This window comes from Patagioenas fasciata, chromosome 39 (assembly GCF_037038585.1).
Source record: "Patagioenas fasciata isolate bPatFas1 chromosome 39, bPatFas1.hap1, whole genome shotgun sequence".
NCBI classification, from domain to species: Eukaryota; Metazoa; Chordata; class Aves; order Columbiformes; family Columbidae; genus Patagioenas; species Patagioenas fasciata.
The window spans coordinates 658918-672491 of record NC_092558.1 but is presented as its reverse complement, the minus strand read 5'-3'; the positions used below and the strand labels follow the sequence as shown (position 1 = coordinate 672491).

The 13574-nt window shown below is 64.7% G+C and overlaps 2 protein-coding genes across 5 annotated transcripts; both read right to left on the bottom strand.

The window, feature by feature from the left end:
* Positions 1-108: 108 nt before the first annotated feature.
* Positions 109-4331, bottom strand: POLR2G (RNA polymerase II subunit G). Its single transcript, XM_065862202.2, has 8 exons — positions 4234-4331; positions 3885-3994; positions 3157-3316; positions 2231-2281; positions 1233-1298; positions 1059-1130; positions 427-460; positions 109-307 (listed from the first exon to the last, which is right to left on the bottom strand). Exons 1-8 carry the CDS (start codon positions 4243-4245, stop codon positions 294-296), a joined length of 519 nt encoding a protein of 172 aa, XP_065718274.1. The 5' UTR covers positions 4246-4331; the 3' UTR covers positions 109-293.
* A 299-nt stretch (positions 4332-4630) lies between these two features.
* On the bottom strand, positions 4631-12983 carry INTS5 (integrator complex subunit 5). Of its 4 annotated transcripts, none has more exons than XM_071801470.1 (3): positions 12871-12983; positions 12429-12450; positions 4631-9349 (listed from the first exon to the last, which is right to left on the bottom strand). In XM_071801470.1, the coding sequence occupies exons 1-3, from the start codon at positions 12966-12968 to the stop codon at positions 6566-6568; spliced, it is 2904 nt and encodes a 967-aa protein (XP_071657571.1). In that variant the 5' UTR covers positions 12969-12983; the 3' UTR covers positions 4631-6565. The 4 variants fall into 4 exon arrangements, 3 of the variants coding, with proteins under 3 accessions (XP_071657571.1, XP_071657572.1, XP_065718276.2); XM_071801471.1 differs by lacking the exon at positions 12429-12450 and adding an exon at positions 11363-11384; XM_065862204.2 differs by lacking the exon at positions 12429-12450 and having other exon boundaries at positions 4631-9371.
* Between the last annotated feature and the right edge of the window lie 591 nt (positions 12984-13574).

Sequence of the window (13574 nt, the reverse complement as noted above, 5' to 3'; positions counted from 1 at the left end):
GAGTCTTAAAGCGGCGATGCCCCTTAAAGTGACGATGGACGCGGTGGGCCCCAAACTCCCGTATTCCCCCCTCCGCTGCCCCCCCCCCGGAATAAAACAAGTGAGAGGTGACAAAAATGAGGTTTTTTATTGAAATATCAGCTTTTCGGTGGGGAAGGACAGAGCCCCCCCATCCCGGGGAGGGGCCACCAGCCTTGGGTGGGGGGGCAGAATTTGGGGGGGGGGGGGGGTGGAAGGAGGAACCAGGCAGGGGGGGCACAACCGATGGGGGGGGGCATGGTTGCCTCATGTGCTCAGCTGACAAGGCCTGGGGAAAGGAGGGGGGGTGAGAAAGGGGTGACCCCCCCCAAACCTCCCCCCAGGCCTTTTTGGGGGGGCCATGACCCCATGTGTCCCCCCGCCCCATGTGTCCCCCCCCAGACTCACCCAGATAATCGTCCATCAGGGACCCAATGGCGAACTGGAGGGGGGGGGGGGGAGGGGGTGTGAGTAGGAGCCCCCCCAAAATAGCTGGGGACCCCCCCAAGGAAATGGGTACCCCCCCATTGATTTGGGCCCCCCCCCGTATTGTGGGGCCCCCTTGATTTACCCCCTCCCCAAGACACCCCCCATTCATTTGGGGACCCCCCTGTGGACCTTGGGACCCCCCATGAATTTAGGGCCCCCCACCAGGGATTTGTGCCCCCCCAGAACTGGGGACCCCCCCAGATCTTCCCCCTCCCCCAAAGACCTGGGAACCCCCCCAAGTAGCTGGGGACCCCCCATTCATTTTGGGACCCCTTTGTGGACCTTGGGACCTCCCCATGAATTTAGGGCCCCTCCCCTCAAGCTGGGGACCCCCACATAGATTTGGGGACCCCCCCAGATATTCCCCCCCTCCCCAAAGACCTGGGAACCCCCCTATGGAGCTGGGACCCCCCCCCCATGGATTTGGGGCCTCCCCCAAAGACCTGGAACCCCCCCCCCCCATGGATCTGTACCCCCCCCAAAGATGTTAGGGACACCCCCCCCGAATTTGGGGACCCCCCTCGTGAATTTGGGGCCCCCCCCTCACTGACAATGTCATTTTTGTCCACTCGTGTCCCCACGATCTTGAGCCGGATCTCGTCGTCCTGCTGGATCACAATGTCCTGGGGGGGGGACATGGGGTCAGGACCCCCCCAAATCTGCTGGGGACCACCCCAAATTTGGGGGGGGGTGTCACAGGAATGGGGGAACCCCCCCGGACTCACCTCGTCCACGGTTTTGTAGCAGGGGGGGTTGGAGTTGGGGTCGAACTCCATCTCGGAGGGGATGGACTGGGGGGAAATGGGGGGTCAGGGAGGAATTGGGGGGGTCCCCAAAGGGAAAAATGGGGGGAAATGGGGGGGTCAAGGGGGTCCCCAATGGGATAAATAGGGGGGTTGGGGGAGTCCCCAAAGGGAGAAATGGGGGGAATTGGGGGGTCAGGGGGGACCCCAAGGGGATAAATGGGGAGAAATGGGGGGCTGGGGGGTCCCCAAATGGGGGGAGATGGGGGGGGAATCAGGGGGGTCCCCAAAGGGAAAAGTGGGGGGAAATGGGGGGGGTCAAGGGGGTCCCCAATGGGATAAATAGGGGGGTTGGGGGAGTCCCCAAAGGGAGAAATGGGGGGAATTGGGGGGTCAGGGGGGACCCCAAGGGGATAAATGGGGGGCTGGGGGGTCCCCAAATGGGGGGAGATGGGGGGGGAATCAGGGGGGTCCCCAAAGGGAAAAATGGGGGGAAATGGGGGGGGTCAAGGGGGTCCCCAATGGGATAAATAGGGGGGTTGGGGGGGTCCCCAAAGGGAGAAATGGGGGGTCCTCAAAGGGATAAATAGGGGGGTCGGGGGGGTCCCCAAAGGGAGAAATGAGGGGAATGGGGGGGGGTCCCCAAAGGGATAAATAGGGGGGCTGTGGGGGTCCCCAAAGGGAGAAATGGGGGGTCCTCAAAGGGATAAATAGGGGGGTCGGGGGGGTCCCCAAAGGGAGAAATGGGGGGAATGGGGGGGGGTCCCCAAAGGGATAAATAGGGGGGCTGGGGGGGTCCCCAAAGGTGGGGGAAATGGAGGGGTCAAGGGGTCCCTACAGGGAGAAATGGGGGGGTTGGGGGGCCCTGGGGTCCCCAAAGGGATAAACAGGGGGGTCCCCAGGCGGGGTAAACGGGGCCCTGGGGTGGGGGGGGTCCGGTGTCACCGTGGGGGGTGACAGTGACACCCCCCGGGACTCACGTGGCGGGAGATGAAGCAGGACATGGGGCCGATCTCCGTGAACAGCCCGACCTGGGGGGGGACATGGGGACACTGACCCCCCCATGTGTGTGTGGCCCCCCCATAGCGTCACCTCGGTGACCGGGGGGGGTCACCGTCCCCCTGTGTGTCATGTCCCCCCCCCCGATGTCACTGTGTTCACCAAGCGGTGGGGACAAAGGGGGACATTTGGGGGGGTCATTGTCCCCAATACCCCCCAGGGGACATCTGGGGGGGCTCCTGTGCGTGTCCCCCGTCCCCCCCCCAAGAAAAGTGTCACCTTGATGAAATGGGGGTGACACATGAGGACAAAGGGATCATGACATGTGTGTGTCCCCCCCCCCAAATGTCATCTTGGTGACTTGGGGGGGACAGGGGGGTCGCAATATGTCCCCCAATGTCACCTTGGTGACCTGGGTGGGGACACAGGGGGACATGGGGGGGTCACAGTATGTCCCCAAATGTCACCTTGTTGACCTAGGGGGGTGTGACAGGGGGACATGGCGGGGTCACAATATGTCCCCAAGTGTCATCTTGGTGACCTGGGGGGGGCACAAGGGGGTCACAATATGTCCCCAAATGTCAACTTGGTAACCTGGGGGGAGGCAGGGGGGTCACAATATGTCCCCAAATGTCACCTTGGTAACCTGCGGGGTACAGGGGAGTCACAATATGTCCCCAAATGTCACCTTGGTGACCTAGGGAGGTGTGACAGGGGGACAGGGGGGGGTCCCAATACGTCCCCCAATGTCACCTTGGTGACCTGCGGGGGACACACAGTTGGGGGTCATGTCACTTGTGTGTCGCCAGTGTCACCTCACTGAGCTGTGGGGGTGACAATAGGGGTGTCACCCTCCCCACAGCCCCCCCCGGGGGGTATTGGCCAATGTCCCCCCCCAGAACGTCACCTTGTTGACCTGGGTGACCACGGCGTCCACCACCTCGCCCTTAAAGGGCCGGAACACGATGGCCTTGAACTTGACCGGGTAGAGCACGAACCCGCGGCCCGGCTGGATCACCCCGGCGCCGATGTTGTCAATGGTGGTGACAGCGATGACAAAGCCGTGCCTGGGGGGGGACACAGGGACATCAGGGGGGACATCGCGGGGGGGGGTCCTGTGGGGATTTGGGGGGGGATTTTGGGGGATTACAGGGGGAAATGGGGGGTCTGGGTGACTCCGGCACTGATGTTGTGGATGGTGGTGACAGCAATGACAAAGATGTGTCCCCAGTGCCCCTCAGGTCCTAGTGCCCCCTCCCCATGTCCTGGTGTCCCTCAGGTCCTAGTGCCCCCTCCCCACGTCCCCAGTGGCCCCCAGGTCCTAGTGCCCCCTCCCCACGTCCCCAGTGCCCCCCAGGTCCTAGTGCCCCCTCCCCACGTCCCCAGTGCCCCCCAGGTCCTAGTGCCCCCTCCTCACGTCCCCAGTGGCCCCCAGGTCCTAGTGCCCCCTCCCCACGTCCCCAGTGTCCCCACAGTCCTAGTGCCCCCTCCCCACGTCCCCAGTGCCCCCCAGGTCCTAGTGCCCTCTCCCCATGTCCCCGGTGACCCCCATGTCCCGATGTCCCCCAGGTCCTAGTGCCCCCTCCCCATGTCCCCGGTGCCCCCCCCGGTGTGTCCCCCCCCGGTGTCACTCACTTCCCGGTGCACGTCCCCTCCACCTCGGTGAACAGTTTCTGCTTCACCGTGTTCAGCAGGTTGGGCCCGAAGTACCGGGGGTGCAGCAGGATCTCGTGCTCCAGGGAAATCTGGGCGGGGGGGGGGGGCCGGAAGGGACACCGGGACCCCCCCGTTAGAATAACGGGACCCACCGGGACTCCCCGTACCGGACCCGTTCCTTCAGAACAGGCCGCTCCCCCATCGGAAACACACCGGACCCCCCCCACACTGACCCCCGATAGGACACGTGACCATCCCGGTAAGACACGTGACCGCCGGTACCGTCCTGGCCCCGCCCACTCCCCCCGCCGCCGCCGCCGCCGCTCACATGGTAAAACATCCTCCCGCCGCCGCCGCCGGGCCGGAAGTGGCGCTCAGGCCCCGCCCCTCGGCTCCGTTTTGATTGGTCGCTGCCCGCGAGAAGCCACACCCACGCAACCGCTGATGGGCGTGAACAGGTGGGGGGGCGGGCTACGGCAGAAGAAGCGTGCGATGATTGGCCAGTCGGGCTTGATGGACAGGGCGCAGGAAAAAGGCGCGGGGATGGACGGGGGCGGGAAGAAGGGGAGTGATTGACAGGTGGGGGGGCCCCCTAAGCCCCCAAACTCCACAACTTCTTCCTCATTTTCATTCCATTTTATTAAAATTTGGGGTTTGAGGGAGACTTTAGGTGCAAAATCACCCGGTCAAGACCCCCAGGGACCCCCTGGACCCCCCCAAAACCCCCAAACTCCACAAATTTACCTCAGTTTCCCTCCATTTTCCTCACAAACCGGGTGCGAAGCGGCGGCGTTTTGGGGGAATTTGGGGCAATTTAGGGTCAAAACATCCAACCAGGAGCCCCAGAAACCCCCAAATTCCACAACTTTACCTCATTTTTGGTGCATTTTATTACAATTTGAGGCTTGGGGGAGACTTTAGGTGCAAAATCACCCAGTTAAGACCCCCAGGACCCCCCTGGACCCCCCAAACTCCACAACCTTCCCTCAATTCCCCTCCATTTTCCTCACAAACCGGGTGCAAAGCAGTGGGCGATTTGGGGTAATTTGGGGTGTTTTGGGCTCAAAAATGTGCGGCCAAGACCCCCAGGACCCCCCTGAACCCCCCAGTTCCACAACTTCACCTCATTTTCCACCAATTTTACTAAAAATTTGGGGTCTGGGGAGACTTTAGGTGCAAAATCACCTGGTTAAGACCCCCAGGACCCCCCTGAACCCCCCAAACTCCACAACTTTCCCTCAATTCCCCTCCATTTTCCTCACAAACCGGGTGCAAAGCAGTGGGCGATTTGGGGTGTTTTGGGCTCAAAAATGTGCGGCCAAGACCCCCAGGACCCCCCTGAACCCCCCAGTTCCACAACTTCACCTCATTTTCCACCAATTTTATTAAAAATTTGGGGTCTGGGGAGACTTTAGGTGCAAAATCACCCAGTTAAGACCCCCAGGACCCCCCTGGACCCCCCAAACTCCACAACTTTCCCTCAATTCCCCTCCATTTTCCTCACAAACCGGGTGCAAAGCAGTGGGCGATTTGGGGTGTTTTGGGCTCAAAAATGTGCAGCCAAGACCCCCAGGACCCCCCTGAACCCCCCAGTTCCACAACTTCACCTCATTTTCCACCAATTTAATTAAAAATTTGGGGTCTGGGGAGACTTCAGGTGCAAAATCACCCGGTTAAGACCCCCAGGACCCCCCTGAACCCCCCAAACTCCACAACCTTCCCTCAATTCCCCTCCATTTTCCTCACAAACCGGGTGCAAAGCAGTGGGCGATTTGGGGTAATTTGGGGTGTTTTGGGCTCAAAAATGTGCGGCCAAGACCCCCAGGACCCCCCTGAACCCCCCAGTTCCACAACTTCACCTCATTTTCCACCAATTTTATTAAAAATTTGGGATCTGGGGAGACTTTAGGTGCAAAATCACCCGGTTAAGACCCCCAGGACCCCCCTGGACCCCCCAAACTCCACAACCTTCCCTCAATTCCCCTCCATTTTCCTCACAAACCGGGTGCAAAGCAGTGGGCGATTTGGGGTAATTTGGGGTGTTTTGGGCTCAAAAATGTGTGGCCAAGACCCCCAGGACCCCCCTGAACCCCCCAGTTCCACAACTTCACCTCATTTTCCACCAATTTTATTAAAAATTTGGGGTCTGGGGAGACTTTAGGTGCAAAATCACCCGGTTAAGACTCCCAGGACCCCCCTGAACCCCCCAAACTCCACAACCTTCCCTCAATTCCCCTCCATTTTCCTCACAAACCGGGTGCAAAGCAGTGGGCGATTTGGGGTGTTTTGGGCTCAAAAATGTGCAGCCAAGACCCCCAGGACCCCCCTGAACCCCCCAGTTCCACAACTTCACCTCATTTTCCACCAATTTTATTAAAAATTTGGGGTCTGGGGAGACTTTAGGTGCAAAATCACCTGGTTAAGACCCCCAGGACCCCCCTGAACCCCCCAAACTCCACAACCTTCCCTCAATTCCCCTCCATTTTCCTCACAAACCGGGTGCGAAGCAGTGGGCGATTTGGGGTGTTTTGGGCTCAAAAATGTGCGGCCAAGACCCCCAGGACCCCCCTGAACCCCCCAGTTCCACAACTTCAATTCCCCTCCATTTTCCCCACAAAGCGTCCGCGAAGCGGCAACGCTTTGGGTCAATTTGGCCCATTTTAGGGCCGAAAGCGCCCGGCCAGCCTCCCCAATTTGTGTATATTTTTATGCAGCACGCTATGCAGCACCCCCAGGTGCTTCCCCACCTCCCCATCGCGGGCGAAATCCCTCACAAAAACCCCTTTTTCGGGCAAAAAGGTGAACTTCTGCGGCAGGGGGTGGTTGTCGCGCAGGTAATCCCAGACGCTGAGCAGCAGCAGATGCACCTCGAACGGCGCCAAATGGGGGAAAACCTCGTGGACGTTCCCCAAAACGGGCGGCAGCAGCGAGCCCTCGGCCATGGCGGCCACCACGGCGCACGAGGCTCCCAGTTGCCAGGGCGAACTGGTGGTACTGGGCTGGCGGCAGGCGTCCCAATGCGCCATGAGGGCGGCCAGCAGCCCCCGCAGCAGCACGGAGCAGTAGCAGAGCGCGGGGCGCCCGGCGGCCACCACGCGCAAAAGGGGGAAAAGCAGGGGGTTTTGGCGAAAACGCCGGCAGATGCGCAAATCCCGCTCGACCGTGGCGCGCGTTTGGTCCTCAGGGGGCCAGATTAAGTCGCCACCCCCCGCGGCTTCGGGGCAAACGGCCTCCACCAGCGCGGCCGCCACGGCTTTGGCGGCGTCGGGGTTGACGATGGGGGGGGAGTAATGGGAGTTTAGAGGGGGGTTTATGGGGGGGGTCGGGGCGCGGGCGCCGCAGCAGCGCAGGAGGAGGGTGAGGAAGATCTGCAGGTTCTGCGCCGGTTCCTCCAGCGTCTCCTCGCCCGGTGCGGGCGATTTCAACCCGCGCCCGATCACCCCGGCGTGGAAAACGGCCCAGACCCCCCCGGTGAAGTTGACGGTGGCGGTGAAGCGTTGGTTGATCTCCAGCAGCGACACGTGCCGGGCGGTCGCGTCCCTTTCGGCGTCGTCGTCGTCGCAAAACCCGCCGAAAACGGGGGCGTTTTGGCGGCGCAGAGCCCCCTCCACCAGCTGCTGCACCGCGGCTTTGCCGGCGGCGGGCGAGACGGCGCTGAGCCGCGCCACCAGCCGGGCGCTGTGGCACAGGTTGGCCGCGTTCTTCTGGCGCAGCACGCGGAAGAACTGGCGCACGGCGGCGCGCACGGCGGCCGAGAGGTGGGCGGGCGGCGGGACGCGCGGGAAGGGACAGACGGACAGCAGGTGGCACGCGGCCTCGGCCACCTCGGCGTCGCGGTGCAGCAGGAGCTGCGCCAAATCGGGGAGGAACTGCGGCAACGCGGCGGCCAGCTGGGCGCCCATGGCGGCCGCGCCGCCCTCGCCGCCCTCCCACTGCAGGATGAGCGCCAGATTGCGGCAGAACTGGGCGATCTCGGGCGGCGGGAGCGTGCCGGCGTGGACGTGGCGCACGCAGGCGGCCAGGGCGGCGGGGAGCAGCCCGGTGAGGCTGGCGCTGAGCACGGCGAAGAGCTGCGGCACCAGCGCCAGCTCGTTCTCCCCCCGCGCCAAGCGCAGCAGCAGCACCAGCGCGTCGGCCGCGCCGAACGGCGCCGAGTAGACGCCGAGGAGGCCTAAAAGGCGGTGTTGCCATAGGAAGCGCTTCCTCTCCAGGCGCAGCGTCTCGGCGCAGAGCTCGCGCAGGTGCGCCTGCAGCGAGTCCAGGAACGGCACGGCCCGCGGCGGCGCCGCGTCGCTCAGGCTGGCGGCGCCGCGGTGGTAAACCAGCTTCTGCAGGTGCAGCAGCAGCAGGTGCACCAGGCGGTCGCAGGCGTCGCGGACGCCCTCGTGCGGGGCCAGCGACCCCCCCGGCGGCGTGATCACCGAGGCCGGGATGGCCGTGTTGACCAGGAACTGCAGGGTGCGGTAGGCGCCGGCGGCCGTTTGGGCGATGAGGTGCACCAGGATGGTGACCATGTTGTCCAGGTCCTCGCGCGGCAGCGGCGCCAGGCTCTGGTGGAGCTGGTTGAGCACGGCGGGCTGCAGGGAGTCCACCAGCTCCGAGGAGACGGCGCCCAGCAGCGGGGGGGACATGACGGCGAGCTGCAGCAGGAAGGGGACGGTGGCTTTGTGCTGCGGCTGCTCGCGCGCCAAGCTCTCGTGGAACATCCTCAGCAGCTCCTGCTTGATGCTGCCGCCGTGCCGCGCCGCCAGGTGCCCCAAAATCCCCACCACCGACGCGATCTTGGGCACCCGCTTATCGCCGGCGCCGCCGGGGAACTGCAGGTTCTCCCCGTGGGCGCCGAAATCCTTCAAGCCGCAAGCGAGGACGCGGTTGATGATGGTGGCGGGGAAGGAGGAGCCGATGTGGGCCACCACCCAGTCGAAGTGCGGCGAGTGCTGCAGGGAGGTGTCGAGCAGCGCGTCCACGCAGGCGTCGCCGCCGCTCATGGCCGCCAGGCACAGGCTGTAGATCTCCATGAGCGTCCGCGTGGAGCCGCACGCCATCCAGAGCTGCAGCAGCTCGTTGAGGTTGGACGGGTGCGGGACGCCGTGCCGCCCGGCGTATTTGCTGCTCAGCTGCCCCATCAGGTCGATGGACCACGCGGAGACGAGCGGCGCCCAGGATTTGGGGTTGAGGCGGATGAATTCGGACAGGACGCGCTGCACCTCCTGCACCACCTCCTCCAGGGCGCCGAGCGCGGCGGGGCCGGGGTGCGCGGCGCCGCTCTCGCGCTGCAGGAGGTGGGCGCAGACGTGCTCGTCGAACAGCGAGCGCAGGTGGTCCAGGGCGGCGTGGCGGGCGGGCGGGAGGCAGCGCAGCAGCAGCAGGGCGCAGCGGGCGTGCGCCTTGGGGCTCAGCGCCGTGCCCTGCACCGGGTCCAGCCCGCTCAGGAAAGACTTCACCTCCTGGGACAGCTCCGAGGCGCTGGGGGGGGGAAATACGGGGGTTACGGAGGGGAAATATGGGGGGTTTGGGGGGGTTATGGGGGGTTTGGGGGTCCCAGAGGGGATCAGAGGTTTCTAGGGGGTCCCAGGGGCTCCAGCCCACTCAGGAACGGCTTCACCTCCTGCGACAGCTCCGAGGCGCTGGGGGGGAAATACGGGGGTTATGGAGGGGAAATATGGGGGACTTGGGGGGGTTATGGGGGGTTTGGGGGTCCCAGAGGGGATCAGAGGGTCCTGGGGGGTCCCAGGGGCTCCAGCCCGCTCAGGAACGGCTTCACCTCCTGCGACAGCTCCGAGGCGCTGGGGGGGAAATATGGGGGTATATGGGGGGGAAACATTGGGGGTTATGGGGGGTTTGGGGGTCCCAGAGGGGATCAGAGGGTTCTGGGGGGTCCCAGAGAGGATAAGAGGGTCCTGGGGGTCCCAGGGGCTCCAGCCCACTCAGGAACGGCTTCACCTCCTGCGACAGCTCCGAGGCGCTGGGGGGGAAATATGGGGGTATATGGGGGGGAAACATTGGGGGTTATGGGGGGTTTGGGGGTCCCAGAGGGGATCAGAGGGTTATGGGGGGTCCCAGGGAGGATAAGAGGGTCCTGGGGGGTCCCAGAGGGGATCAGAGGGTCCTGGGGGTCCCAGGGGCTCCAGCCCACTCAGGAACGGCTTCACCTCCTGCGACAGCTCCGAGGCGCTGGGGGGGGAAATACGGGGGTTATGGGGGGGAAATATGGGGGACTTGGGGGGGTTATGGGGGGTTTGGGGGTCCCAGAGGGGATCAGAGGTTTCTAGGGGGTCCCAGGGGCTCCAGCCCACTCAGGAACGGCTTCACCTCCTGCGACAGCTCCGAGGCGCTGGGGGGGAAATATGGGGGTATATGGGGGGGAAACATTGGGGGTTATGGGGGGTTTGGGGGTCCCAGAGGGGATCAGAGGGTCCTGGGGGGTCCCAGAGGGGATCAGAGGGTCCTGGGGGTCCCAGGGGCTCCAGCCCACTCAGGAACGGCTTCACCTCCTGCGACAGCTCCGAGGCGCTGGGGGGGGAAATACGGGGGTTATGGGGGGGAAATATGGGGGACTTGGGGGGGTTATGGGGGGTTTGGGGGTCCCAGAGGGGATCAGAGGGTTATGGGGGGTCCCAGGGAGAATAAGAGGGTCCTGGGGGGTCCCAGAGGGGATCAGAGGGTCCTGGGGGTCCCAGGGGCTCCAGCCCGCTCAGAAACGGCTTCACCTCCTGCGACAGCTCCGAGGCGCTGGGGGGGGAAGTACGGGGGTTATGGAGGGGAAATATGGGGGGCTTGGGGGGGTTATGGGGGGTTTGGGGGTCCCAGAGGGGATCAGAGGGTCCTGGGGGGTCCCAGAGAGAATAAGAGGGTCCTGGGGGGTCCCAGAGGGGATCAGAGGGTCCTGGGGGTCCCAGAGGGGATCAGAGGGTCCTGGGGGGTCCCAGAGGGGATCAGAGGGTCCTGGGGGGTCCCAGAGGGGATCAGAGGGTCCTGGGGGGTCCCAGAGGGGATCAGAGGGTCCTGGGGGTCCCAGGGGCTCCAGCCCGCTCAGAAACGGCTTCACCTCCTGCGACAGCTCCGAGGCGCTGGGGGGGGAAATACGGGGGTTATGGAGGGGAAATATGGGGGGCTTGGGGGGGTTATGGGGGGTTTGGGGGTCCCAGAGGGGATCAGAGGGTCCTGGGGGGTCCCAGGGGCTCCAGCCCACTCAGAAACGGCTTCACCTCCTGCGACAGCTCCGAGGCGCTGGGGGGGGAAATACGGGGGTATATGGGGGGGAAATATGGGGGACTTGGGGGGGTTATGGGGGGTTTGGGGTCCCAGAGGGGATCAGAGGGTTCTGGGGGGTCCCAGAGAGGATAAGAGGGTCCTGGGGGGTCCCAGAGGGGATCAGAGGGTCCTGGGGGGTCCCAGAGGGGATCAGAGGGTCCTGGGGGTCCCAGGGGCTCCAGCCCGCTCAGAAACGGCTTCACCTCCTGCGACAGCTCCGAGGCGCTGGGGGGAAATATGGGGGTATATGGGGGGGAAACATTGGGGGACTTGGGGGGGTTATGGGGGGTTTGGGGGTCCCAGAGGGGATCAGAGGGTCCTGGGGGGTCCCAGGGGCTCCAGCCCACTCAGGAACGGCTTCACCTCCTGCGACAGCTCCGAGGCGCTGGGGGGGAAATATGGGGGTATATGGGGGGGAAACATTGGGGGTTATGGGGGGTTTGGGGGTCCCAGAGGGGATCAGAGGGTCCTGGGGGTCCCAGAGGGGATCAGAGGGTCCTGGGGGTCCCAGGGGCTCCAGCCCGCTCAGGAACGGCTTCACCTCCTGGGACAGCTCCGAGGCGCTGGGGGGGGAAAATACGGGGGTTATGGAGGGGAAATATGGGGGACTTGGGGGGGTTATGGGGGGTTTGGGGGTCCCAGAGGGGATCAGAGGGTCCTGGAGGTCCCAGGGGCTCCAGCCCGCTCAGGAACGGCTTCATCTCCTGTGACAGCTCTGAGGCGCTGGGGGGGAAATACGGGGGTATATGGGGGGGAAACATTGGGGGTTATGGGGGGTTTGGGAGTCCCAGAGGGGATCAGAGGGTCCTGGGGGGTCCCAGAGGGGATCAGAGGGTCCTGGAGGTCCCAGGGGCTCCAGCCCGCTCAGGAACGGCTTCACCTCCTGCGACAGCTCCGAGGCGCTGGGGGGGGGAAACACGGGGGTATATGGGGGGGAAATATTGGGGGTTATGGGGGGTTTGGGGTCCCAGAGGGGATCAGAGGGTCCTGGGGGGTCCCAGAGGGGATCAGAGGGTCCTGGGGGTCCCAGGGGCTCCAGCCCGCTCAGAAACGGCTTCACCTCCTGCGACAGCTCCGAGGCGCTGGGGGGGGAAACACGGGGGTATATGGGGGGGAAATATTGGGGGTTATGGGGGGTTTGGGGTCCCAGAGGGGATCAGAGGGTCCTGGGGGGTCCCAGAGGGGATCAGAGGGTCTTGGGGGGTCCCAGAGGGGATCAGAGGGTCCTGGGGGTCCCAGGGGCTCCAGCCCGCTCAGGAACGGCTTCACCTCCTGCGACAGCTCCGAGGCGCTGGGGGGGGAAATATGGGGGTATATGGGGGGGAAACATTGGGGGTTATGGGGGGTTTGGGAGTCCCAGAGGGGATCAGAGGGTCCTGGGGGGTCCCAGAGGGGATCAGAGGGTCCTGGGGGTCCCAGGGGCTCCAGCCCGCTCAGGAACGGCTTCACCTCCTGCGACAGCTCCGAGGCGCTGGGGGGGAAATACGGGGGTTATGGAGGGGAAATATGGGGGTCTTGGGGGGGTTATGGGGGGTTTGGGGGTCCCAGAGGGGATCAGAGGGTCCTGGGGGGTCCCAGGGGCTCCAGCCCACTCAGGAACGGCTTCACCTCCTGCGACAGCTCCGAGGCGCTGGGGGGGAATATGAGGGGTTACAGGGGGTTATGGGGGGTTCCCGGGGGGCTCCCTGGGGGTCCCGGGGGGTCCCGGTACCTGAGCGGGGGTCGGGGGGGGCTGGTGGCTCCGGGGGGGTCGCACAGGCCCGACATGATGGCGGCGGCGGCGGGAGCGGCGGCAGCGGCGCTGCGCATGCGCGGGGGCGGAGTCTGCACAAGGCAGGGGCGGAGTCACCATGGGGCGGGAGCGGAGTGTGCAAGGGGCGTGGCCTGCAGCGCGGGGGCGGAGTCTGAGCACGGAGGCGGAGTCTGAGAGGGGCGGGGACTGCGAGGGGCGGGGACTGCGAGGGGCGGGGACTGCGAGGGGCGGGGACTGCGAGGGGCGGGGACTTAAAGGGGCGGGGACTGAAAGGGGCGGAGTCGCCGTTTGCCCGCCCGGACCCGTTTCTGGGCATTTTGAACTCAAAACGAAAGCGGCAGCAGAAGCGGGGGGGGAGGGGGATTGCAGGTTCCTGGGGAACACGTGGGGTCCGGGAGGGTCCCGAGGGGGTCCCAGAGGTTCCGGACCCACCCCATGGCCCCCCAGATCCCACTGTACCCCCAAACCCACCCCCGAGGAGGGGCAAGGGGCCCCAGGAGTTCAGGAGGGACCCAGGAGTTCGGGAGGGGACCCAGGCGTTCGGGGGGACCCAACCTCGCCTCCCAGCCCCCAAACCCACCCCATGCCCCCCCAAACCCACTGTACCCCAACCCCATCCCCAGCTCCCCAATAAATAGGAGCAGTCGGGTGTGTTTTGGGGG

Excerpts from the sequence above, each read along its gene's own strand:
- POLR2G (XM_065862202.2), bottom strand. Across the intron at positions 1,299-2,230 it reads CCTGCTTCATCTCCCGCCAC|TCCATCCCCTCCGAGATGGA; the intron begins GTGAGTCCCGGG and ends ATTTCCCCCCAG. Across the intron at positions 461-1,058 it reads GAGTGGACAAAAATGACATT|TTCGCCATTGGGTCCCTGAT; the intron begins GTCAGTGAGGGG and ends CCCCCCCTCCAG.
- INTS5 (XM_071801470.1), bottom strand. The coding sequence starts at position 12,968 with ATGCGCAGCGCCGCTGCCGCCGCTCCCGCCGCCGCCGCCATCATGTCG. Across the intron at positions 12,451-12,870 it reads CCCCCCCGACCCCCGCTCAG|CGCCTCGGAGCTGTCGCAGG; the intron begins GTACCGGGACCC and ends TTCCCCCCCCAG. Across the intron at positions 9,350-12,428 it reads CCTCGGAGCTGTCGCAGGAG|GTGAAGTCTTTCCTGAGCGG; the intron begins GTGAAGCCGTTC and ends CTGTCCCAGGAG.